The sequence below is a fragment of the Synchiropus splendidus genome, chromosome 8 (assembly GCF_027744825.2).
Source record: "Synchiropus splendidus isolate RoL2022-P1 chromosome 8, RoL_Sspl_1.0, whole genome shotgun sequence".
In the NCBI taxonomy this organism is placed as follows: domain Eukaryota; kingdom Metazoa; phylum Chordata; class Actinopteri; order Syngnathiformes; family Callionymidae; genus Synchiropus; species Synchiropus splendidus.
The window spans coordinates 16,908,271-16,934,474 of NC_071341.1; the positions used below are offsets into that span (position 1 = coordinate 16,908,271).

General features: G+C 44.7%; 2 protein-coding genes across 17 annotated transcripts in view; both read left to right on the forward strand.

Annotated features, from left to right (window-relative positions):
- Window positions 1–180: 180 nt before the first annotated feature.
- On the forward strand, window positions 181–7,134 carry LOC128763646 (zinc finger protein ZFP2-like). Of its 6 annotated transcripts, none has more exons than XM_053872675.1 (9): window positions 202–340; window positions 3,166–3,322; window positions 3,959–4,057; window positions 4,131–4,290; window positions 4,618–4,670; window positions 5,359–5,421; window positions 5,560–5,740; window positions 5,805–6,544; window positions 6,688–7,134. In XM_053872675.1, the coding sequence occupies exons 2-9, from the start codon at window positions 3,176–3,178 to the stop codon at window positions 6,952–6,954; spliced, it is 1,710 nt and encodes a 569-aa protein (XP_053728650.1). In that variant the 5' UTR covers window positions 202–340; window positions 3,166–3,175; the 3' UTR covers window positions 6,955–7,134. The 6 variants fall into 6 exon arrangements, with proteins under 6 accessions (XP_053728647.1, XP_053728648.1, XP_053728650.1 ...); XM_053872676.1 differs by lacking the exon at window positions 202–340 and adding an exon at window positions 1,176–1,287; XM_053872677.1 differs by lacking the exon at window positions 202–340 and adding an exon at window positions 1,864–2,003.
- Window positions 7,135–7,424: 290 nt separating this feature from the next.
- mark4b (MAP/microtubule affinity-regulating kinase 4b) overlaps window positions 7,425–26,204 on the forward strand; it is a 38,638-nt gene continuing 19,858 nt past the window's right edge. For 10 of the 11 annotated variants that reach the window (XR_008415669.1, XM_053872659.1, XM_053872661.1 and 7 more), the window contains exons 1-3: window positions 8,594–9,369; window positions 21,026–21,223; window positions 22,299–22,352. Coding sequence is in view for 10 of the 11 variants with exons in the window: in XM_053872659.1 (XP_053728634.1) it covers window positions 9,322–9,369; window positions 21,026–21,223; window positions 22,299–22,352 (300 nt within the window). In the remaining variant the exon portion in view is untranslated. Of the gene's footprint in view, window positions 7,601–8,593; window positions 9,370–21,025; window positions 21,224–22,298; window positions 22,353–26,204 lie in introns of those variants that run through there. The other variant, XM_053872660.1, reaches the window with a different exon arrangement.

Genomic DNA, 26,204 nt, shown 5'->3' on the forward strand with positions numbered 1-26,204 from the left:
CTTCATGTTTTGTCTTCCTTGCATATCAGTATTGACTCAAGAGCAGAAAATATCTGTTTATGAAGTCAAAAACGTATGTTTTATTTCCCGTCTGAGTACAGGGCAGATTTTTACTTTGAAAGGGGACCAACGCAAGTTACCCACTTTTACTTTGAAAAGACTCCATATCCGGATGTCGTTTGTAAATAACGCTAAGGAGTAGTTGGAAAAAGCGTATGACAATATTGACGTGAAGAGGATGGAGAAAGTGTTTTGCTCGCAAGTCAAGTCCATAATCGAGACCGTAATCTGCGCTGCATTTGATATCGAAAAACACGAATGTTGTCTGTTTAAAAAGAAGGTGAGCGAATGCATTATGTGTTTGACGGTAGGTTGTTGTTGTTGTTGATCGATACATCTGTTTTTAGAAGGTTTTTAGAGTGACCTATGGAGAAGCAGTTCTGGTCAGAGATGCTGCGAAGTGAGAGTAGTCATGAAACAGAAGTGCTGTAACAAAGATGGCGGCGTAGCAGCGCTACTTAGCATAGCTGTAGCTCAAGCTGCTATCATAAATAACTCAAGCGATTGAAAACGTTAACTAGTTTCACTGATGATAAGCAGCCTGTCTGTGAAGAATAAGCCTTAAGCCTTAGCGTTCGCTAAACGGACGTTGTTGAAAAAGGTATGTGGAATTTCACTTCGCTCGTATTATAATTTTTTAAACATTAAATCGATTTACGTAAACTTCTCTTTCAAATTTCGTAGAGTGATAAGAATTTTTGCCAGTTATGTTTTTATTTTATCATACTGAACTGAACAAAATGAAGCAGGTGCGTCGTTATTTTCAATCACGAATCACAGTGTTTGCTGAGGTCACAGTGCTTCAGTGTGTCCAGCTTCCACAGTTTTTACTGAAGGATCTTAGAATCTTTTCCCTCCATTAATAAACATTTCCCTGCTCACAGGCAGACATAAACCACATTGTGGAACTTTTGGCTCGAGAGGCAATGAGGAAAATCCAAACAATGGTCTCACAGCTCATCTCTCTTCTGCATAAAGAGAGTGTGAGTCAGAACGCCAGAGTGGAGACGTTGGAGTGTGACCTGAAAATGGTAACCGAGAGTTTGGAAACCGCCACACAGTGGAGAGAGAGTGTTCTCAGCGGTTGTCCAGTCCTGTTTGAGCACACCGGTTTGGTTTATACATTGAAGCCTTTCGGGAAGTTGTCAAGAACAACAGAGGAATCTGTGAAGAGGGATCCAGAATCGTCATCTGCTGGTGCAGGACTGGAGCTTCACAGTGCATGTGGTGAGTGGAAGAAGACTGGAAACGATGTTTGCGATTCTTGCTAGATCACATTTTGTGTGCTGTTGCAGCAGAGAATTTCACCACAACCTTGCAGAGTCAAAGTACTGATGGTCCACAGACCGTCCTGAAGAAAGGGAAAACCTTTGTGTGTGAGCTCTGCAACAAGAGTTTCAGCCGACAGTTTCACTTGACAACGCACATGAACACCCACAACCAGCCGCTGACCTGCAGCCAGTGCTCCCGGCAGTTTAAGAGTGCCGCCGTGTTTGAGGCTCACCTGCTGCGCCACGAGGAGAAGCGTGAGGAAACATTCAAATGTGACCTCTGCGAGAAGACCTTCAAGACCAAGGCGACCTTCAAGACTCACCGTGTTGCCCATAACGAAGCGAGACCGTTCGTCTGCCCCACCTGCAGGAAGGGCTTCAAAACGAAACAGACTCTGCAGGCTCACCTGGTGGTGCACAGCGAAGAGAAGCCACACAAGTGCGGCGACTGCGGTGAGAGTTTTAGACACGCCGTCTCGCTGCGGTGTCACAGAAGCATTCACACTGGTGAGCAGCCGCACACCTGCGGCGAGTGTGGCAAAACTTTCAGGAAGAGGAGATCGCTCCGGACGCATCAGTCTGTCCACCGAGGGAAGACGTTCACGTGTGACACCTGCGGGGCAGGATTCACCCTCCGTCACAACCTGAAGAGGCACATGCGCATCCACACAGGTGAGAGGCCATTCCAGTGCAAAGTCTGTGGCAAAGCCTTCATACAGGACAATAAGCTGAAGGCTCACATGCTCCTTCATGGAGCTTCCAAGTCCTTTATGTGCGACCTGTGTGGGAAGACTTTTCTGTATAACTGCCAGCTGCAGAAACACCAGAGTGCTGTTCATGACGAGGCCAACGGGCAGGTGATCAGAAGACGAGCTGGTGGGCAAACTAACCGTAGGGTCATCTACCGCCGGGACAAAACGACAGTGGAAGTGACAGCGTTCAGCTGCAAGACCTGTCGCAAAGGATTCCACTCGGCCAGCTCGCTGAAGAGGCACGAGCTGGTCCACGTTGCTCGGCTGCGGTACCACTGTGACACCTGTGGCAAGTCCTTCCTCTACAAAGCCACCTTTGACTACCACCGGAGGACTCACTCAGGGGAGAAACCGTTCGGTTGTGACGTGTGTGGCAAGCGGTTCATCATCCTTCACGCCCTGAAGTCACACCAACTCCAACACACCGGAGAGAAGCCTCACCGGTGCGAGCACTGTGGGAAGGCCTTCAGGATCTACACCAACTACCTGAGGCACCTGCGGATCCACACCGGAGAGAAACCGTACGAGTGCGAGGTCTGTGGGGTTCGGTTCCGGCAGCTCGGGCACGTAAAGTTCCACATGCAGGTTCACACGGGGGAAAGACCGTACGCATGCAGCGAATGTGGAGGCAAATTTTCTGACTCGAGGCTGCTAAAGAAACATGTCTGCTCAGTCTTGTCATCCTCAATTTAAGGAAAGGCTTTCCAGTCATGCGACAATGGACTTGGAGAGGACAGGTGTGACTGGCACTGTGATCAAGATGATTTACCTTATCAGTTCTGCAACTGTTTTAGAAAAAGTGCTGAACACATTTTGTAATGTATGGTCTGTATTACGTTACTTATTATTGCTATAATAAAAACGACGTTTTGTCTAATCTAAATCTGCTTTCCAAGATAATTTGTCGAACTTCCTTCCGGTACTTTTATTTTGAAGCCAGCAAAGTAACACCAGCACCTTTATTGTGAAGCGATCACAACCCGGAAGTAAACAGACTTTTAGTTACAGTCTTTATTTACCTGTCTTTGGTCGTTGTCCATCGCAACGTCCATTCAACATTTAATGTATTTTATCTTTCACAGTTGAATCACAATGACGGAGCTGGAGGTGCACGTCGGTGCCATTTTGGAGACCATGGTGAACTCAACCGTCGCAGAAATGAACAAAGTTTTCGGCGGTTCCGACTCAATACGAACTGATTTATCATGTGTCATTGAAAATACACAAGCGGACGAAAAGGTAAACCTAATTTTCATAACAAAAAAAGTTGCAAGTGCCGCGTCTGGCAATGGTCCGGGCAACCAGCTGAGCATAGACGAACATGAGCTAGCAAGCCACGTTAGCTTTCGAACGCTCTGAAATGCTAATAATGATATAGTTTACGCTGTATGTGGCTGCTTAAACGCTCACTTGTGCTACGTAACGTTTCGTGGGTAGGGTTTGGTTTTCAGTTACACCTATAAATGAATGCTTGGGTTGATCAGCTTGTCTGGTAGTTGTATATCTATACACGTTATCGGCATAGCGCTTCAGAAAACTTTGTAAACCTGCACGCGCATTGTTACAATGTGCTGGTGCAGTTTTGCTACTTTTGCTTCAAATGTACAGTAATCCGAAATGGTTTCATAATTTCGGATGTGTTAATGTTGGTGTAATTATAGACCAAGTTTACCTTTCTTTATTCCGTCCCAACAAAACACCCTTGTTTGTGCGACATCGAATGTACTTTCCAATAATATAAATAGATAATATAACACCAATCAGTTAAGACCCATCTGATGTCAGAGCCTGTGTTTTCATAACATGAGATGCTGCTTCATGCTCAAATTACAACTCGACATCACTTTCAAAGAATGTACTGTTGCGCTCCTTCAGGTGGTCCAGCTCACTATCATCATGTCCACGCTAGCTCAAGATGCTGTGGAGAAGATCTGCCAGCTCTTCCTCGAGTTTTCTTCTCTCCTTCGTTCAGAAGTGAGTACACATGCCCCTCTTTTTTATCTTCACTGAGTGGGACCTGGGTTCCTAATCTGTTCTGCTGCTTCAGGTGACACAAAGGGCTTCTGAGATTGAGGAGCTGAGGAGGAAACTGGACCTGGCTGAGGCTGAGCTGAAGGTGATGCTGGAGGGAGGCAAGTCTGTGGTGGAGGAGCTGGTCGTAACAGACGCGTCAGTCAAACAACGTGAGGAAGAGCAGGGAGACTCTGGTGAGTGTTGTTCAGGTCATCTGTGACAAATAATGAATGAAAATTAGGAAAAATGTTGCTTGTGTGAGCTTAATATTATAAGTTCTAATAAAGCGTAACGGTTTTAAGTGTTTTAGATGGATTATTTGATGAAAATCAGAAAAAGCTCCATGTTTATTTTGATGGATAAAACTTCTGAAGCTTTAATAAATAAAGCAGACCTGAACTATGGTCTTGATAAATAATGAGTCAGTTTAGCTTCCTTTGCATCCTTTATTTCATATGAAATGAGCGTGAAAGGGCGACAGAGTTGCTGATGTTTACAGTACCATCATCTTTCTTTCTCAGCTGCTGAAGTGCCAAGCTCAGCCATCGCTCTATCCGAAGACTGCACCGAGCAGGTAAAGTTTCAGCCGCAGACTGAGACACTGTGTCACTTTGCTGTGTGACTTCATCGACCTGGAAATTTGAATCTTTTCCTCATCATTTCATGTTTCCAAAACTGTGGCATCAGACCTGAAACGTATTTATTTACCTCTACAGGAACGGAGGGTCAGAAAGGACTAGATTAAATGTTGGTCCGCTTTCTCACTTTGACGTGATAGCATACAGAAATTATGATCCTTCAAGGACTGGGACTAGATTAAATTAATGTATTAAACATTTATTTAATCTAGTTAATTACAGAACAAATGATCCAAATAACCCATATCAGTCATGCAATGTTTTTCACAGTGAACATTTGTCAGTGCACCATGTGGCACGATGTGATGTCATTACTACCAAAAATCTATGATGAAGGAGAACGAATTTTGTTTGTGCGGCTGGATGGAAAATTCAAGTTTGGAAAGCTTCAAGATGGAATCAGATGTTTCAACTTCAACTGATCATTCTGGTGTCAAATATTAAATTGCAAAAGTGAATGAGATTCTTCTGACATTGTAGCGATTAATTCAGTTTTCTGCTAGAAGCTTGAGGTTGTTGGACTGTTTTTACTCAGTGTGTTGAACAGCTTTTATCTAGAGCCAGAGTCAGTTCAGAGGAAGTATTAGAAGGCTGCACCAACTCTTCCTCTCCTTCTTAACCCAGGGAAGTGTTCTGGCAGTGAAGCAGGAGACCCAGATGGAGGAGGAGGATGACCCGGACTACCAGGTGAGTTGGATCCATTAAAAATGTTGTCGATTGGTCAGCAGTGAGGATGAACATGCCGACACAAAACTGCATCAGGAATTAAGGAGACCAGAAGCCCTTGAATCCTGACCGTTGCGATCTATACAAAAATCGTTACAGGTAGAAGATCCAGACGAAGATGAGCCAGAATTCTCCATCAAATCCAGCATGCGAGTCAGGCGGATGAATCTCTCTGGGAAGAGCAAAGCGCTGCAGTCAAAGAAACCCCACCGCTGCCCTCTGTGTGGCCGAGAGTTCTCCGTCCTGCGAAACCTCGACACTCACATGCTCCTCCACTCAAGTGAGTGCTCAGCCTGAGAGTGATGCGACTCTTTGACAACACCTGACTTTGTCCCCGCCCCCAGGTGAGAGACCACACACCTGTGACATCTGTGGCAAAGGCTTCACCCTGAAGCAGCTGCTGAAGAACCACCAGAGCCTGCACTCAGAGAAGCGGCCCTTCCACTGTGATCAGTGCAACAAGAGCTTCTACAGAGCCCACGGACTGAAGATGCACCAGAGGGTCCACACAGGAGAGAGGGGCTTTAAATGTCAGCACTGCAACAAGAGCTTCTCCGGCCAGAGTAACCTGCAGCGCCACCTACGGATACACACGGGGGAGAAGCCGTACAGGTGCGACACGTGTGGAAAGAGCTTCACTCAGGTGGACACTCTGAAGGGTCACCGGAGGATCCACACCGGCGAGCGCCCCTTCAAATGCGACACCTGCGGGAAGTGCTACATGCACAAACGGGCTCTGAAGTTGCACCAGATGGCCTCGCACACCCGAGAGCACTCCTGTGTGGTGTGTGGCATAGCCATGGCTTGCGTGGACTCACTGCGCACACACATACACTCGCATGCGGCCTCCATCCCATGTAACTGCTCTCTGTGCGGCCTGAAGCTCAACACCATCACGGAGCTGCGCACGCACCAGCAGGACCACATGCTGGAGAGACCATACGATTGCAGCCTCTGTGGGAAGAGCTTCACATCATCCAGCTATCTGAAGATTCACCAGAAGGTGCACAGCGGAGAGAAGCCGTTCTCCTGCGACATCTGCGGACGCATGTTCACCCAACACTGCAGCCTCAAGTCGCACCAGGTGATGAGTTTATATTTACAGTACACAACATGTTTTATATGTGATGAAAACGACTGCAACCTTGGCATATTGTGAATTATTAATTGATATCTAGGAACCAAAGTTTTCATGTCGTAATGCAGTCGTCCTGATCTCCGCCTCAGGTGGTCCACACAGGTGAGAAGCCCTTCAGCTGCGACATCTGCTTGAAAAGTTTCAGCAACTCCGGCAACCTGACTCGACACCAGCGGATCCACACGGGGGAGAAACCGTACAGCTGCGACACATGCGGCCGCAGCTTCAACCAGGGGAGCAGCCTGAAGGCCCACAAACAGATCCACACCGGAGAGAAGCCGTACATGTGTGACCAGTGCGGCAAGAGCTTCTCCTACCTCAGGAACCTGAAGGACCACAAGTGCTTCTTCGGCTGACAAGTGACTTATAGATGTTACCACTCTGGAGCCCCAACTGCAGCCGCATCAGAGATGATCAGCAAAAAAAAATGTGATGTGATGCTATACATGAAACACAAGAAAACGGGAATCTGAGCGGTCATCTGGAACTAAATAAAGTGTTAAATGCTCCAATAACCTCAAAAATGTTACATCCCATGAAACCGCACCACTTTTTGACTGAATGGTTCGTTTTCACCAGCTAAATTGGCCAGACCTCATAATTCACTGAAAACACACGCAGTGGTCATGTTGCGATGTCAGCATCCGTCTGAGCCTCCTCAGAGCTGGTCCAGCTCCCTGTCCTCTGGGTCAGCACGGATCAATCCTGGCTCCACGGCACACACTCAGCGATGTGTGTTTTCATTTGTCTGTTAGATCTATCGACTGGTTGGCGCTCTCTGCTTTTTCATCCTCTAATTGTTCCAGGCACAGCTGACCGGGCTGGATCCGGTGACGCTGGTTGTTTCAGAACTTCTGGACCGTCATTGTTCTTTGCAGCACTGTTTCTCTCAGCAGCTGTGAAAGCTTCTCTCTCTGCGCGTCTGTTCTCTGCCTTGCTGGGTCCGCTCCGGTGGGAAGGATGAGGCCCTGGGTTCGTTCCAACAGGTCCAGATCAATGCAGGTCAGTGACATTAACCCATTCCCTCCATGTTTTTGAGACGACTCATTGTGTTTGTACTCACTTTTGACCTCTTCACTACAAAACAAAATCTTAGTCCCTGTGTGAGGACATAGATACAAAAGCTCCTCTTGATTTATTTAATTCATCTTGTGATGTTGACCAGTGTGATTATATAATGTTTCTTCTCCCAAACCTCAATTGACAGCTGAAGAATTCACCAGGAAATCCATAAAGTAATTCAATCAGTGCCGCTATCAATGAACAACGTCCATGCTGACGTCCACACTGCGTGCGCCCTCATGCTGGATCAAGTGCGTCAAATACTATGTGACACAATTGTAACTATACATGTGCAGGCTACTTTTAAACTAAAAATTCCAGATTCTCAACATATTCAGGCTCAAATTATTTTTGAAGAATTGAAGGCAGAAACATTTTTGGATGCACATTCAAACAGAAACAAACAATCCAAACAGAGATGTTTAGAGTATGTTAATCCAGGAATGTAAAAGTTTAATCATTGTCTTTCTGACTGCGATTATTGAGGCTCTACCACGAGGTCATAGGTCATGTATCTCGCAGATGAAGGTGAAAATCTGGACACATCTTAAGTAGAAATGTGACCCAATTGTCATCCCGGATCTTCTATAAAAAGTTCACGTCGCTGTCGCCCAAAAGTAGATGAGCGGTGCGGTTTACTTGATTCAGTTTTTTACCATCAGGGGGCAACGACGGTGTGTTTAAGGAGGAGAGAGACCAGAAGTGGCTTTATTAATGTTTTCTTTCCAATATTCTAACTCTTTATATTTGTCGTTCTAAAGGTTTGTTAACATGCTTATCCCAACAAAAATTATGGCGCAAGTAACGCGTTGCTCATGATTATTGAGATATGTTGTAACAAGCGTGTAGATACGGATCTTTTTGTTCAGTCCCTGAACGCATCACGGTCACTGGAGGAGAGCGGCGCGTGTTGGGTGTGCGCGTGCGCGACATCGTTGACGTCGGTCTTTCTCCGGTGGCGGAGCCGAGAGGGGGAGAAGAAGTCTTTCTTTTTATCGCCGTCTTCCTATCGGAAACCGAGTGATATGTCTGCCACACTCGGGAGACGTCTGCCCACTGTTATCCGTCGCTCTGTGGGCGGCTTTTCATTCAGCGCGGCGGCAGTTTCAACCCACGAGAGAAGCTAAACGGCGGAGGACGAGGAAAGAGGAAGAACCGGATCCGCTTTTTTCTGTCTTCTGTCCGGTGATATGTCGACTTGTTGGCTGTTTTCTTACGTCCTTCCTGCCTGGTGAAGTGTGGGAACTTATGAGCGAGCGAGCGAGCGAACAGTGAGGTGTCTGTTTTCCCTTTTAACCCTCACTAGCGAGCCGCTATCTGAGAACTAACCAGAATCAGTGCTGCGTTAACGAGCCGCCGGGATGGTGCCATAGTGGGGCCAAACCGGGAGGAAGCGGGCGGTGAAGCAGTCTGGACTATTGTTTCATGATCAGCCGTGATGCTGAACGACACCAGATGTAGCCAACCTTCATCCGCTTAAGCTGAATCACCGTGTTGGTGATCTGTGCTGCCTTCACGGACCGTGACAATGAGGATTGTATGAGGAGAGAAGCTGATTGTTTGATTCCTGGTGGTACTGACGGGCGGAAGAGGCTCGTCTCGGTGTGTTCTTGGTGATTAAGCATTCTCTCCCGGCCGGCGGAACAATCTCAGGGACCAAAATGTCTTTACGCACGGCGCTTCCTGGCAACGAGAGGAACCCGGAGCATGTGAGTAGACCATTGAACGCATCATTTCCTTCCAACGACAATACCTTAGTTACATGAATACATGGGTTTAGGTCTTTAAAAGCTCAGTCCATCCCAGCTGTTTAGGGAGGTGGTGCACACCTGCAGATCAGTAATGAAAGTATCTGATGCAAGGCCACCCCCCTCCTGCCCTGCACCCACCCTGCCCTGCTGATGTCCTCCATCACCCTCCTCTGCGTGTCTGCATCCCTCCACCTTGTGTGCAGGTCGGATGTTGAGAATCTGCTGTGTCAGACCCGCCTGGCGTGTCCTGCTGGTGTCTTTGTCAGGAACAAAGCAAACATCAGAAAACATCTCCCTCTGTGTCTCCAGCGTTTTGTTTGATTACACTCTGTATTTATAACTCTGAGTCACATTTAGAATGGCAGGTGGGACGCGTGGGATGGAAACCAAAATGACTGCAGGTATCAAAGAAGGGCAGATATAAGTAGGAACCAGTCTTACGGATGGAACTGAACGAGCCAGCAGTTTTAGGAATGGACTGTGACTTGAACCAACCAGAGCATAGGTACGCCTCATAAGGAAATCTCTTTCTTCCTTAAGCCTGGTGATTTCATGCTTTTATGTGGCCCCTGTGAGGACACACAAAACTACAAAAGTTACTCAGTACTTTGTGCATTGTATTTTGTATGTATATACCCCAATTTATGCATCTATTGTCTTTTCTACTATTCTACTATTTTCTATTATCATATTATATCATTATATTATCATATTATCTTGTCCCTTCTTGTCAACATGACACTGACTAATATTTGAGTTTTCGTTCTAAACCAACAAAACACATTCCAAAAGTGGACAACATGAGGTCAGTTTGGGCCGGATGACTTTTTTTTCCCACATTGATTCAATTGAAGAGATTTGTGAGATTCGCTTCAACCAAGTTTCCCATGAAAGGGCACTTTATTAGTGGCTTTTGAAGTGCTTATGTCACAAACATGAATGGTTTCATCAAAGTATTTTATGGTGTGACTGGAAACATTATGTAATGTTATTTTCTCAACGAGGTTTCCTAAATGTTACTATTCAACAATGAATTTATTCATTTAAATAAATCCACTTTTAGGGAAAAGCCCACAGCCAAACAATGAGTTGCAATCTTAAAGATCACAGATTCTGCTTGAAAGGCGACTTCTTCTGGACGGTCCTGAGCAGCTGAAGTCCAGACTTGAACAGGGTTAAGCAGTGTTCCAATCAGTGCTTCCCTGCTCTGTTCGTGCAACTCTAGCTGTCACTGTTTTGTCCACATAAAAATTGCTCTGATATTTAGTCTTCCACCGCTGTTTAACAACGGACGTGTAATAACAGACTTTCTGGGTTGCCTGTTCTGTTTGTCGCTGAAGTCTGGGATTGAACTGCTGTCTTCCAGGCATGTCGTGAGCTTCTTTGTATTTGTGTTAATCTGACGGAGAACTGTTGTCGTAGGTGTGGGTGATTTCTTGTGCTCACATGCACAGATGTGTGTTTCCCTCAGCAGGGCAGTACCTGGTTTTTTGTTCCGAGGACATGCTAAAGATTCTCCAGTTCCCTGTCGTGACTTGTTAAGTTAGCCAGTGGCTCGGATCGAGCTGGCCTCTGTTTCACACCCTATAAACAGCCGCAAACTGCTGAAGTCTGCTGCTCGCTGAGTGATGGGTGTACGTACTAAGAGAGTAGAAAATTAAGCCTAGCTAATGTGCACTGTTCTGTAGAGTCACCCGCTCGGCCCAAATGTGTTTTGAGTTACAGAAAAGACAGTAGCCCACAGGCTCTGGCTGCGGGTTGTTAACAGGAAATTTCCGGCTTGAAGCTGGGCCAAGGTGATCGTGTCGCATCTGGTTGGTCTCAAAGACTTGTTGACGGTAGAAATGGTTGACAAAGGTCAGATTAAAAAAGAACAAGAAAGGCTGCCACAGCGGCAGATGAGGGGGATGTGATGTGAGTCAGAATTTAAGGTGCAATACGTTGTTGCATATTTCAAGGGAGGTATCTGGGTGATCTGGTCTGCACTCTCATCTGCTGTTCAGTGGAAGCTTCAGTAAGCTTAATAGCTGCCTTCTTGCCCAAAAATGCTCAAATTTTTCACAATAATTGGTGCTTTTTCATATGAATTAATATTTTCAGGGAACAAGACTCAACATTATGAAGTTTAGATGGCTGAGTGTGTCGTGTGTAATAAATGCGACAAATACGCATAAATAAACGTAAAAGTAAATAGACTATGGCAGAAAGTAACTGACCGTCCAGGTGTTTTGCTGGATTTGGACCTTAATCTGAGTCATGGAGCCAAGTCATTGTTTATTTACTGTCTGGATAGTTATCCCAGAATCCCTGATTTTTGCATCCCAGCTCTCATGGCAACAGAGAACCGAGAGAGTGATGTCAAGCCAAGTAGTGACTCAGCGCTTCGACCTGCTGTAGAATAAATGTGACCCTTCACTCAGCTGGGTCTGAGGGCCGCGGAGACGTGCTGAGTAACACAGCTGATCTCCAAACACAGAGTGAGTTTGCTGTTCCCGTCTGTCCACGCTGAAGAATCCAGTTACAGTTTGCATACTGGAGTCAGATGATGTCGCACCCGAGGCGGGAGGAGCTGCTAGCTAACAACGTCTGGTGCTCGTCCTCTTGAGCTCTGTGTGCTCTGATTCCTGGCGCTAATCGTATTTGGAGAACTCAACAAACAAGAGGTCATTAGTGTGTTTATAGGCTTCTCTCTTTTTCTCCTAACTAAGGTGCTATTTGCAAAAAAAAAAAAACATTCTCAGCTGGTGAAGATATTGATTCGTATTTAGAGAAACATTAGCCTTTGTTCATGAGATGGTGTTGTCTATTAGCAGACACAGTGATACTGTGATTCTACTCAACAGTGCTTCTGGTGGTGCTTGAGTTAAAACACCTTAAAACATCCTGATACAATTACAGTTGTTGGTGATAAGAGCATTATCTGGGCTGGTCCTGAGAGTAGACACACACACTGGCCAAGCCGGACAACAACTTTCTGAGAAAGAGGGTGTCAAAAGCCCTGTTTCTCGTACCTCAGTCTTTAACACCAAAAGCCGTCACATTGGCAAAAGCAGACTGGAGAGTAGAACCTGCAAAAGGTGGTGTTGTGGTTCATGATGTTCATGTGTCTGCAGCGCTCAAGTTTACGAGTCTGTGTTCCGTCAGCTCATGCCTCAGTGTAGCCTTGTGTCAGCGAGCGAAAGAGGTGCAGAATATGTCTTTATATTGCCTGTTGTTGTGAAGTCAAGGTGGGGAGCAGTTCTTGTCAAGACGGGATCCTAAAATTGAGCTGCGGGACACCCTCCTCTGTTTCCATGTTCCGCCTGTTATGCTGATGTTCCACGGCGCTCAAGCTTCTTGCTTGAACTTGCGCTCCAGTGTCTTCTTTGCTTGTTGCAAGAACATTACAATGTAACTCTCTCATGTATTGTAAACTTTGATGAATTCATAACTAACTTTTGGTGTTAATGTAAGACTGTGTGAAGAAAAACGTGGACTTTACTTGATAAAACTTGGCTCACAAAATGCTGGATGTTGTCCTTCAGGCCCGCCCATCTGTGAACACAATCTTTGTTGTTTTTTTATTTTGTTTGTGTGAGCATTTCTAAGCCTCATACAGGCCTTTTCATCGTTGATTTGTTTTCTAACATTTTTGCTGAAAATGGCATTGGAAAGTGCCCCCCATGCTGCCTCTTCACCAAAGACGTGGGAAGCGTGATTCTTTGTTTTGTTTTAGTACTTTTGTTTCAGCAGTCTGCTGAGGGTTCACTGCTGTTTTCTCCCAAGGTACAGTGGGCACTTGCCACTGCGGACAGTGAAGGAGTCGACTAGTGCAGTTGTGGTGACTGGAGTTTGTTCCTGGCATGTTTGTTGTTAAGGGCCTTTCATGTTAGAAGAATGTTAATCACACAGCTGACATGAGGCTGTTGAGATTGATGCTTCTCTCGATTTGGCAGAGAAACGAACGAATGATTAGTGTTTCAATCAAACCACGATCCGTCTGCCCTCAGGAGGTTCTCAGCACTCGCGAGCGAGGCAGCAGCTTCACAGCCCAAATCGTCTGACTCACTGTCTGGCTGGTGGAAATGAACCGAGTCTGGTTTTATTCAGAGAACAGCGCGTCCACTGGCGTGCTGCGTGAGGTGTCTGAAGTCGAGAATCTTCTCTCATTGGATTTGCTTTGCATGTGAAACTTCTGTCCTCCAGTAAGGAATCAGTTTGTTCAAATTCTAACATTACTTATTATGTTGTTAGCTGTCTTATGACGCACGGCATGAAGCCTCGTGACCATTTTAGACAAAACCTCCGTCATTTGCATCACTTACATTTTGGGTGTGTTTATGCTGCAGTAGAGGATTTACGAGAAGCAGGTGGATTACAAGATTCAAAGCTTGTTGACAAATTCTGGAGTTATTTTGAACAACAGTTTTGCATAACAGGGGGAGATGATCCTCTGTTGAAGAGGAGCTGCGATATAAGCATCTTTTTGATTCACCCAGAGTCAAAGCTCTTCCTATAAAAGGTTTGAAGAATCACCAGGTGCGACCCTAGACTTTAAATTAACCCCACCCACAACACTTTTTCGTATTTTGTTTCCTTTTTCATGAAGGGTTGGATTTAAGTTATTCAGTAATGCAGTCACATTATTTTAGTCAATGACTCCGGAGAATTTAAGTTCTGCATGTCAAATGTAACATCACAATTCCAACGTTGTGACCAAACGTTTGAAGAGACACTTCTGAGAAGCTTTATCGTCCAGGAGAGCTTCAAAGTAGAACTACACCTGCCCTGAATTATCAATGTATCAGAGGGAGGTTTAGGCATCTTTTAGTGGGTGTATGGATGTATATCTGGTCACCAGTCATATTTATGTGTCAAAGTTTTATTCCTTCAGAACGCACGGCTTCATTGTGACTTTTGTCTCAACTTACCAGTAAACTTGTGACATGTCTGTTGTCATCGCAGACGTCAATCCTCGGCTCAGGAAGTGACACGTTTACTTCCTGTTGATCTCCACATACCGAACTGCATGACATACTTACATTTTATTTCTTATAAATGCAGTATGTGTGAATGCAACCTGGTAATACTTTATTTCTTGTTTGAAATACAAAAAAGGTTTAGTTTTTTGCTGTTGATCAAGGCATTTTTTTTGTTTTTATAACGATATGTTATGCAGCCTCTATCTATTCATTATGACCACCATGCTTCTTAAAACTGCTGCAGTGGTCAGCAGCATGAGCCTCCATGAGCCAGGTGTAGGCAAACTAAACTGACTGTAAAGACAAGTGATACAGCTCAAACACATCATGCACTGATGGAAACATGCATGTTTGATGTGGGACAGACAAGTTGGGTGAAGCCGACAGGTTGACCCATGTAGATGTGAGACAGCAGCTGTCTTGTGGTCATAATGGCATCACTGTGGGTGTACTCAATGAGTTTGATACCGTGATAGTATGTCCACTTGTACCTTACACTCGTATGAACTAAAACATTCAGATGATGACTCATCTGTTTTCATCATGAAGGCATAGTTGTGTGTGTTTGTTGTTGGGACAGTTTGGCCGCTCTGATGTCATCGAGGACCAAAGAGGAAGCTGTATGGTTGAGTTGCACCCAAGGTTATAGCAGTTCCTCACCGTCACACATCCTGCGCACACACTCACGCACACACACCCTCATGTACATAGTGACGGGCCAGCACACGCGCCAGAGCGGGACGCCCCTCCACCCCCCGAGGGTGCGGCCCATTGTTTGGAGGTTTAACATCGCACGTGAATGCTGACGCAGCAATAGTCTTCCCATGTGATCGACTCCGAGAGGCGTGTTTCCTAAAGATGACTGACTGGGTGATGAGCTTTTTCTGTGAATCCTTTTCCCTCCATTATTTGTGGATTTTCTCCTGAGACTCTCATTTACATCCAAAAACCAGCGTTCTTTGTCTCTGTGTGAGTAGTTGTCTGTCTCTGTGATGGATTAAGGACATACACCCTAAATTTAATTAAGATTAAACGTGTGCTCTTTGTGTAGAAAATGTGAAACTTGAAAATCAATACAAATTGTCTTCAACCGTGACTGAGGGAGAGCTGTCTCACTCTGCGGTAAAACTACGAATATGACTATCCTTCTAAACTACTGCTTCAGTAATAAACATGTTTGTTGCCAAAGTGTGTGGTGGGCAAGGTTTGCTGGTGCACAGCTGGTCATGGCTCATTGGTATGTGTGAGGAGGCATGTGTGTGACCTACTACATCAGGTCATGAATGTCAGATGTTTTGGCTGTGTACCACTGCAGTGTGTGGTACCTGTAACATACCCAAAGGGTGTTGGACCGTCAGTGAGACCTTGAACAGTCACATCCTCCGGAACATGTCCGTTGTTCTGGATTTGCATTAAACATTGGAAGCAAGTCTCCGTGCCGGCTGGGGATCAACACCATTTTGAAATGTGATGACATGCTACTCAAGTAACACCTCACGAAACCTGGGTTATGCAATCGGATTCCGACGACTGATCACTGGCCAGAAATAGGTCAGTGATATAGGCCTGTTGTTCTGTTGGCTCACACAGAACCTCGGTGGTTTCTTTACCATAGTAGGTACAAATAGTCCCCATGCATATACAACACGTTCAGACGAACACGTTTGCAGCAAAGTGATGTCAATAGATTAATTAAACAAATTCAAAGCACTGTGATACAAAAAAACAGTTTCTGTAACATTTTAAATATTTCTGTTTTCAAACAAAAACTAAAATTTAAAGAGCAAAACGAAACAATTCAAAAGGCGCAACGATAACGTGAACTTCAATATGACATGACTAAAAGCATAAGAAACAATAGGACCTAAAAACTAAATAAGCTGAATAAGATCAGCTGTGTGTTCAGATAGTCCTACTACTTCAATTCCAAACATAGCAACATTGTGCTTGGCTGAAGTTACATGTAGACCCTGAACTAGTGTACTGGAGTTAGCATTGTGTGTTTGTGTTGCTTTCACAGCTGAAAGTTCCAAGCTGAATTTGAAGGATTTTTCTGACCAAACCACATTACGTTGTGGCCCTATAGTTCAATACCTGGGCATTGGCCAGGTTTTGCCACAGGCAGGCCGACAGCCTCATCTGCACCAAAGTTCTCTTCAGGCTCCACATGTTGGTCCACCCCTCTGCCTGCATAGACCTTTTGGCCTCTGTCAGCCATGATAGCGTCAAAGGGTCGTCTTGTGTTAGGCTGCTTTTGAGTTCATGAAACACTCCTCACAAAAACAAGACTCGCTTACAGCCTCGATAGTATCTTCAGTATAAAGGGGAAGTGCTTTTAACACATGAAGTCAGATACTGATTTCTGAAGCTGTTAACTCCTGGATTAGTGAATAGTGTGCTGCCTGATAACTATCATCTTCCATTCATGTGCATTTGTGTTCTGCTGTCTAGCATTGACTCCGGAAGAATCCCAATCATGCAAACGCACAAAGCTGCTGCATGCTTTTGCCGATGTTGTTCGGATCCAGAGGATTTGATCAAGAAAGTGATTTCCTGTCGCTGTTGATCTTGGAATGGGGACTGTATTGTTAAACAAGATTTTAGCAGTTTAAAATGGGTTTTCTACCTCGTGCTGTAATAACCTCTCCAATCATTGAGAGGTTGCATCTCTTATTTGTTCATTTATAAGCCTTCAACACGTGTGTTGCAGTTTTATTTACTGAGGTATTTCCTGTGAAAATCTGAGGTTATGTTTGTCACTGCTTTTCAGAAATGATGTGCTTTGATGATGTGTTTTCTTAAAGATATGGAACATGTATTGACGCCTTGTGTATGGCGCAAAGGTTCTCTCCAGTGCTCACCTGAAGTTAGGAACGATAATGTGCATCAATGGACTTGAGACTGGTGGAGGTGGTGCCTTTCACTCATTTGATTATAAAATCTGCCAAATGGAATACTGTTATTTTTCTCTAAAATAGATTGCAATTTGGGTTAAAAACTGATTGAGTCGATTTAAGCCCAAGATTGTTATAATGGTTTTGTATCGCTGTGAATCAATAATTTTGTTTGCGTCTCTCAATGCTGTTATTCAGCTATCTGTCTGCATCTCTGTGCTGGTCGAGGGGGTGTTGTGGGGTTCCTCAACATAGCTAAAGTTACTGGTGAAAGGGAACTCTTACTTCTCTTTTATTACCATTGGGATATAGCTAGCCCTGGTGGTCAAGTGGCTCTGACAGCACATGACCGTGGTCTCCTGTGCATCAGGGAGTGAATTCTACTCTTGACGCAGTAATTGTTTTCGCAATGTCGCCATCTGACTGTCACACCACTGAGATGACGTCCAGCTGTCATTCTTGGTGAACTGGCAAGGATTTAAAAAACTCGTGGATTTTATCGGGTGACAGATGAGTGAGTCATGTCATTGTTGCATAACACACTGGTGTGTCTTCCGTCTTCTCTGATGCACTATTAATAACATGAGCGGATGCAAGCTGGAACTTCCACTCTAGAATTAGATTAATGAGTCTTCATTCGTTTTGATTTCAGTTTATGTCCGGGTGGCGAAAAGTGCTGTAGTGGTCAAGGCCACGAGGTCTCAATCAAGGCATGTATGGCATATTCTGTGTGTGGCCCTCAAGTTTTGAGAGATGATCAAAGTTATTAAGTGTCGACCCTCCTGCCACTTGGTAACAGGCTGCGTTTCCGCTACAACATTTTAAAATGTGGGTTTCTAAATGTCAGAAAAAGAAAATGAGAATGCCAATATATGTATGTTTGTTCTTCACAGAACTTTTGTTTTACTGCATGAGTCAGTGTTTGTATTGAAGGAGTTCAGCTTAAGTCGACATCGTGACACCAAACATGAAGACGAGTGAAGAACAAAAACAAAACAAATTTTTGCCTCCACGAAGACCAAATTGCTGTTCATCAGACTGGTTGGCTGATTTACAGTGGACAATTATATTCAGACTGCAACCCAGAATTAAGTTTCACAACCTGGCCAGGGTTCTGATCAGCTCTTTCAATTGGTCTGAAAATATACTGTCTGAACACACCAAATTTAATAGACTGTGGCTGGGCCTGTGCCTGGCTCAGTGTATTACCTAGCATGGAATACAGGGGTGCCTTGTACTGAAAATGGGCCGGCCTACTTATTGGGTAAGCAAGATGCCTTGAGGACACCCAATTTTTCCAACTGTTTTCCACAATAACTGAATAGGATTTATTTTTAGAAATCGCCAATTCAAGCTGTGAGTTTCATTTGATTGGTCAAAATATGTGTCCGCGGCTGCAAGACGTGGGTGAGTGCTGTTGGTTTGGGTGTGAAAGATGGAGAAACAAAGTGTCTCAGAAGGACACTGATATAAATGATAGTGAGGAGGACAGTCGAAGAAGAGAACCTCTTTGAGGACTAGATTCATGGGGTGTGGGGCCTTCAGGTAGGGTTGGGACACCTCTTAAACAATCCTGTCAAAAGGCGTTGATATTCCCATAGACGACTCACCAGGGCCCTCGATCCTGAACAAGTCTGGGGGGGAAGCAATACCATCAAGATATTGATGATGGGACCAATATCATCAGATACTGCCTCGCTTCGCTGTGCAACTCACCACCTTTATATCTTATGAATCACACAAACAGAAGAGAGTGAGGGGTTGGAATGTGTTCGTCTAGGAGATTGCACATTTCGCGAGGGGGAGGGGAGACCCGGGTGTGAATTGGAACCTCAGTTGATTCCGGGGCGCTAAAAATGAAAATAGTGGCGCAAGACAAAAGACAGGGCGGGTCCAGGAGTGGTGAGAGGACTAGAGAGAGCAAATTGATTTGTCTGGGGGATGGGACCATCCAGGGAAAGGGTGAACCTTCGGGGGAGGGCTGAGAAAGTGTTGAAGGTGAAAGACTCATCAGGAATTCATGACTTGGGGGAAGCAGCTTGATTGGGACTGAAAGACATTTCATTAGTTTCCTTCTTGTAGCACTTCCCAAGAACTGCTGCTGCGATTCGCGGCTGTATGTTTAATCTGAATTGTGGGATTTGGGATTAGAGCAGATTCACAGCTCCAATCCAACTTGAAAATCCTTTTTACAACTTCTGATCTATTCTTCTCGCGCCTGTTTCAGGTCAGAGACGTCTCACAAAGGGAGTCTGGGATTAGGGTCGATTCAGGGTTTATTGGTGATGTGATGCCGTCTGAATGTCCAAATAGTCATTACCAGTAAAAGCTTTGCAACAACACACTCGCTCAGAGGTGTTGGGCAAGAACATTGCTTTGCCAACAAATGTGTAAAAGCCTCTGAGAGTGGGAAGCTGCGGATTTCACACTAGATCGTCCGGTCTGATGATCATCTGTGTGTTACCAGATGAAGTTCATCCGGAGGTGATGTGCTTAACTCCATTTAAAGGCAGTGCATTTTGTCTGCGGAATGGTCATGAGTTTGTCTTGTGAAACGCACTGGCTACATGCTCTGCCCTCTGCTCATCTTCGCTCTGGTGAGGTACACACAACCCCATTGTTGGAGAGAAAAACATCTGATCTTTTCCGGAAACCCGTTGTCACGAATTGTATTTTAGAGTTTGATCCAAAATTTGTTGATGGTGGCAAAAAGCCCTGAGGTCTGTTCTCAACCTGATGGGGAAAAAAAGATAGATTTCCAAACATTTTTCTTCTTTTTTAGCACAATCACTTGGAAGAGGTTGTCTGTAATAACTTGAATTTATGGCCAGGTTCCATTCACATTTTCAGTAGTGGTGGATGATGAGGCAAGAAACCGATGTTTGGTTATGTATTACCGTGCTGTAGTCAGGACACTTTGTGATATAACAAATAAACAAGATGTAATAATATTATAGTGGACAATCATATCCATAAAATAGCTTCCACGTGCCTTTGGTGCCAAAATTTGAGAAAGAATGTCATCTGAGAAAAACAGCCTATCAAGTCCCATAGATGTAGGACTCTGGTGAAGGTCACATTATGGGCTGAACTGAGCTGCTTGGAACATGGGTGATTTAATCATTGCATCACTAATGATGTCACCACCTTTAACAAGGTGATGCCTCTCAGAGAGTGAAACAGGATGATGAGGTTTTTCATTGAGACACGAAGAAAGCCTGCCACGGTGATATCAACATATAACAATGATGAATCCCTGTCTGTAGTCTGGAACAGGAACGTCTCAGAACCCATCATCAAACTTGACCTGGGGAGGTGGGAATGTGGTTTCAATTCAGTTTGTGTTACAAGACTGGTGTCTGTTCATTGGTTGTTCTTCACTCATTGGAGTGTTTCTTCAGATATATTTGTTGCTGAAAAAAATGTTTTTTTTTAAGAGTGTGGGGTGAAACTTCACACCACTTGAAGTTATTGTCGCTCACAAGATTTTGTTGTGAAGGTGTAATGGTCTGAATCCAGATTTCTTTATGCCTACTTCAGTCTGAAACACGAGGACAGTCTATAAGGAACATATAGTGGCGGTGTTGTTATTAGTTGGAGTGGCAGAAGTTTGTTCATGAAGACCAATTCCCCAAAAAACAGAAGATCCAAGATTCATTTTTTGGAAGTGAATGCCAGACAAATCGTGTTGGTTTCATGTGTGTGTGTTTTTTTTTTTTTAACTGTAAACCTGACGTCTTGCTCTGCTGTCTTCCTCAGCACACCTCACTCTCAGCCAGCCGCTCGGAGAAGGGCACCGGATGGTCGAGCCGCTCACTCGGCGCCCGGTGTCGGAACTCCATCGCCTTGTGCTCGGACGAGCAGCCGCATATTGGGAACTACCGTCTTCTCAAAACCATCGGCAAAGGAAACTTCGCCAAAGTGAAACTGGCCAGACACATTCTGACCGGCAGAGAGGTACGTACACCCAAAGAACATGTAAATATGTGACTACAGCTGTGGATTAATGCTGTTGCCATACTTAACCAAAATAAGAACAGGTACACTGAATAGAGAAATGGAATAGAACCCTGTTCTCTGTCAATAGAGCCCTGGACTTGAACTAGTCCCACTCTTCATTTTAGTTTCTGTAATGAAAGTAGTGTCCTCAGCTGTAATTTAATATTGTCTTAACGAGAACCAAAGTCAGCTGGAATATCTAGTAGAAGTGTGTCATTGATGGATGAATATGATTGACATTAAAGTCGGCCCTGTTGTGTACACAAAGTCATGAAAACCATAACAACCATGCTTCCTCTTCTCATTCATGTCCCGCATGCTTCTCATGTTTGCTCAGGAGAACATCCTTGGCAGGGTCCCTCACATGCTCCTGTAATGAAAGGTGGAATAAAACGCGCCCTTTCAAAATCCTTTCATTTATTTATACTTCTAGGCAATCCTGCCTCGTAGTCCAGTCACGTCCCTCCTTTGTCTGCGTCTTATAAACACTTGTCTGTCTTCTGGCTAAATCACTGACCTACATTCATGCTGACTGAGTGGATGACCCTGCCAGACTCCGTCCACAATCCTCATATCTGCTGCTGGCTCGAGCATGTGAGAGCCGACATGATCCTCTCTCATGATCACAAGTCACACACCACCTTGTCTGTGGGTGCTTTTCTTTTATGTTCACTCACTCTCTGGCTGCCACAGGTCCTGGTATACTAGATATGGCAACTCATATCAGCCAAAACCCTGCAACTAAACTGAAACTTGGTGTTTGCTCAGGAACAAAGTGAGGTGAATGACTTCAGTAATCCTGGACACAGGATGTGGAAAGAGTCATTTGGTAGATCTAAACTCATCTAACGTCTGTCACTGATCAGACGCACACAAGCGCGTGTGGGTAATACACTTGCTAATCCAATAGCATCACGGTCCAGGTGCTGCAAGGTTCAGGCCATGCTCTACATTTCTCACTCACGTGGTGGTTTTATTTGAAAATACATCTATGTTGCAGAGAGAATTGAACAGGTTTTTTGTTTTCCCACAGGTTGCAATTAAGATCATCGACAAAACACAACTGAACCCAACCAGTCTACAGAAGGTGAGTGGATTTCATTTCTTTGTGAATGACTTAGCTATGTTGCCTTCACAGTTTCTCTGTCAGTTTGATTTTGGATTTTAATTGTGACTGCGCTCGTCAGTGAAGGAGAACAATACTGCGTACCATTTTTTTAACCTGTGTTTCGTGAGAGACTGTCAGGTGTACAGTGAGAATTGATTCCGTTCCACCTAATTTGTCCGGAGACAGAGGTGGGCGATTCGATGACATTAAATCATGAACAATTTGAACGTGTTGATGATCTACCAATGTGAGGCAATTACATGGATTCGGGCACATTCTTTCTATACACTATAGATCTATATTGACGCGTTGATTCATCCATCACTCACAACGCAGCTGCACTTGGTCCTCCTCTTCCCACACACACTCACAGCAAAGAAGCCAGTCAACTGTGTTACTGAGTTGTTTCTTCAACTATCAAAGTTAGTAACACTTACCATAAGCGTGCAAGTTAGTCTCAAATCCAAAATGAAAAACACAGCATCTGTCGCTTCATGCCGGTGAACGAAAGTGGTGCTGAAGATGATGTGTTCTCAATAAGATCAACATCTTTAGCCGTTGTCTGTTTGGAGAACATAGTCCAGAGGGGAGCACTTTTTGGAAAGAAGGAACAGCTGAAATTTATCACTTATCAAAGTGAACAAAGACTAACTGGGTACCATGAAGTCATGGTTTGTGCGTTCCTGGACCGAGCAGGTTTATACCAACTGTAGAAACAGTAGGGTCACGGGGACCAGTTCTCCCGTCACCACGGAGAAAGAAAAAACATAAAAAGTCAGTTACATTACTGCTGGGTTCAGAATGGAGTCGGACGTTTCACCACGAAAGTCTGGACTTACAAGGTGGAGAATAACTGTAGAACCATGATAAAGGTGGCAAGGCTTGAAAGTGGACCGTGGTTGAGATTCTTCTCGATCCATCCCTAGTGCTTATAGGCCCAACTGACCCTATGATAAGGAATAAAGCTGAAAGCTAAGTAACATGGACTGGATCAATGATTAACCTTCGCACGACTTTCTAGGTCACGCAGCAATCTTTTTGTGAAAGGACCTATTAAGATTAAGGACATACCCGTCTGTGTCAGCTCTGGTTTGTGTGTGTGCCCACTCTGACCTGTTTGTATGTCACTTTAATTTGTGTTCAATTAAAAGTGACCCAAAAAATAGTAACCGATGAGGGGCATGCAGCTAGAGGCGTACACACGTCTTCAGTGTTTTTATACGACAAGAATGGCGTCTCACGGTCCAATACACATTCCACAGTGGTGTTTTGTTTACATGTCGTCATACATGGAGCATCCCTTTGAAATTATGAAGTGCCACTCGGGCTACTGACTGGAGATACTAAGGATGATCTGATTCAGAATATTGAAGTCTCCATCTGAATCGCTCCGGTCTGCAATACAGTTACTCATTCTCTTGACACGAAATCTTTTGAAACTAACCTGCTGCAGTGCAGTGGGTCAGAAACTCTTCGTGTGACATGGTCAGGTGCTCGAGGTGCAGTTTGGGTGGCCCAGAAGCACCTCCATGGCAATGCGTTGCGTTGAGACCCACGAAAGAAGTTTTTTTTTCTCTCTCTCTCATCCTTTGTCACAGCTGACATCAGACTCCCTTGTGTTTGTGGAACCTTCAGTCCGTGTGATCGGAGCTACTCCCACAGTTCGGACAAGACTCTCTTTGTTCAGCCCACCCCTCTTATCTGATGATACGTTCCTATCATCAGTACCTTGACTCTTACATCAGCCGGATCAATACTGGTTCACTCAGAGATAACTATTGACGTCGGTTAGCTAACCATTCCGAGCTTGTGGTGACGCTGTAGACACATTTGGGTTATTGATGTTCTGTTGGGTTCATCTAATCAGGCCTGATGCTTTATAGGGCCGTCACTCCAGCACCACTCGCCTGTATGAGTTATATAATGTTGTTTTTTACCTTAACCTAAAAGTGGAGTAGAATAGCCTTTAGATTTATCAAGCCATCAACTGTTTACATTTTTGTCTGTGGGAAATGCATGTTGTTGGTTAGCTTGTTTTGGTTGCAGCTACTCATCCAAATGCAACCACTGCAAGTCGTTTCCCCGACATCCAGCGACACCAGGAAGCTGCTCTCCAACCAGCAGACTTGAACAATGACAGCGTTCCTCTTGTTCTTCCTCTGACTGCACCGGACAGCCGCATTTGTCATGTCAGCATTTTTACAGACACATTACGAACTTCCTCTTCATGTCACATGCACTTGAGTTTAGAAGTACTACAGTTGGGTACATGGTCAAATGACTCAACACATGGGCTCATCAACCAGGCCCACACACACCATGTTGGACCCAGCTGAGGGCGCAGCACTTAAGGAGACGAAAAAGTGAGAATTAGAAAATAAAAACTTTGCCCTTCTGTTACCACTGAAGGCTTCTGAACAATGTGTTAATAAACTGCTGCCAAGGTGTTGGTGAGCTGATTTACAGGTGCTGTTTCCAGTCTCTGATTTGATTGCAGCAAAAGAGATTAGAAATCTGAACTAAGAGTAACTGCTGTTCTGTTGAGCTTTTGTTCTGTGTTTGTTAAGTACAACCTGTCAGGAGGAAGAGAAACCTGAGAACGCCTTGTGACTTTTTCGTCTCACAGTGGCGTATCGTAAGCCTCTCTTGCTGTTTCTGGACTTCAACTGAATGCACTGTTTATATCCAGAGTTTTTTCACTGTCTTTCCAGAACAATTACATTCAGGAATAGTCAATTTAAAGGTGCGCTGATAGAATTAAAATATTTAAGGACTGATATGAGGGGGAGTAGTAGCTGCATAATGACGTCACAAGTTAATTTGTGTTTGCTCTGAACAGTGTGTGACAAGATGTGAAAACCTGGAATGGTGATTTTTGCCTGCAGCAGTTCAGTGCGTGTGCACTTGTGCAGGAGCAAGTGTGTATATGTGTTCAGGCCGCTGTCTGTGAAGGGTTTTGTCCCCCTCGCTGGCCTCCTTGCACCAGGAGCTGGATTCCAGACGAGCAGACAAAAGGGACAGTGGAGGCGAGGCGGGTGCTGTGGGGCCTTTGCTCATGGGCTGGTGAAGACAATATAGAGAGCAGAACCTCTGAGTGTGTGTGTGTGTGTACCATAACAGACAGATTATCTGACACAGAGTTGGGTTTGTGTTCTGCCATTTGTCTGCGTCTGTAATTGAATGATTGTCTTTGCAACTGTTCAGGGTATTGTGTGCCTTTGCATAGCAATATTGCGGCATTGTTGTTATTGTTTGAGCCCACAAAGAGACAAGAGGCTGGCCAGAAGGTTGCCACACAAGCTTGTCTTCAGAAGAGCATCAGTGGAACAGTACTTTACTCGTCTTTTACTCCTCCACAAAACTTTATATAGTTTTTACAGCTTTGGTCCAAAACCACAAGGAGTCTCCATTAATGATTCAGAACTTCTCATCGACCGCCCCGAGAGGTCCTATTACTGCTGTGCATTAAGGGAGAGGAGGGATCAGACGGAGCAGAAGGTGTTATATGGTGGCTTTTATGGACGGGCAGCTCTCCCAGCAACAGGCCACAAAAGAAGATACGGGGTCAAAAGACAGGCATTGCTCAGTGGCAGCACAGAAGTGGAGGGGAACCTTTGAGTGATGTCGCTCATTAGATTCTCCCAGGACATTTGGGCTGATTGCTGGCTGTTTTGTTCTGTTCTGCTCCTCAGATAATTCCACTGCAGAAAATCTATATTTATTGTATCATTCAATCGAAACTTGGGTAGGAAACTTTGAAAATCTGATGTCGTAGCAGTTCAATCTGGTTATAAACACATTGTAAACACTGAACAGACATAGTGATATTAC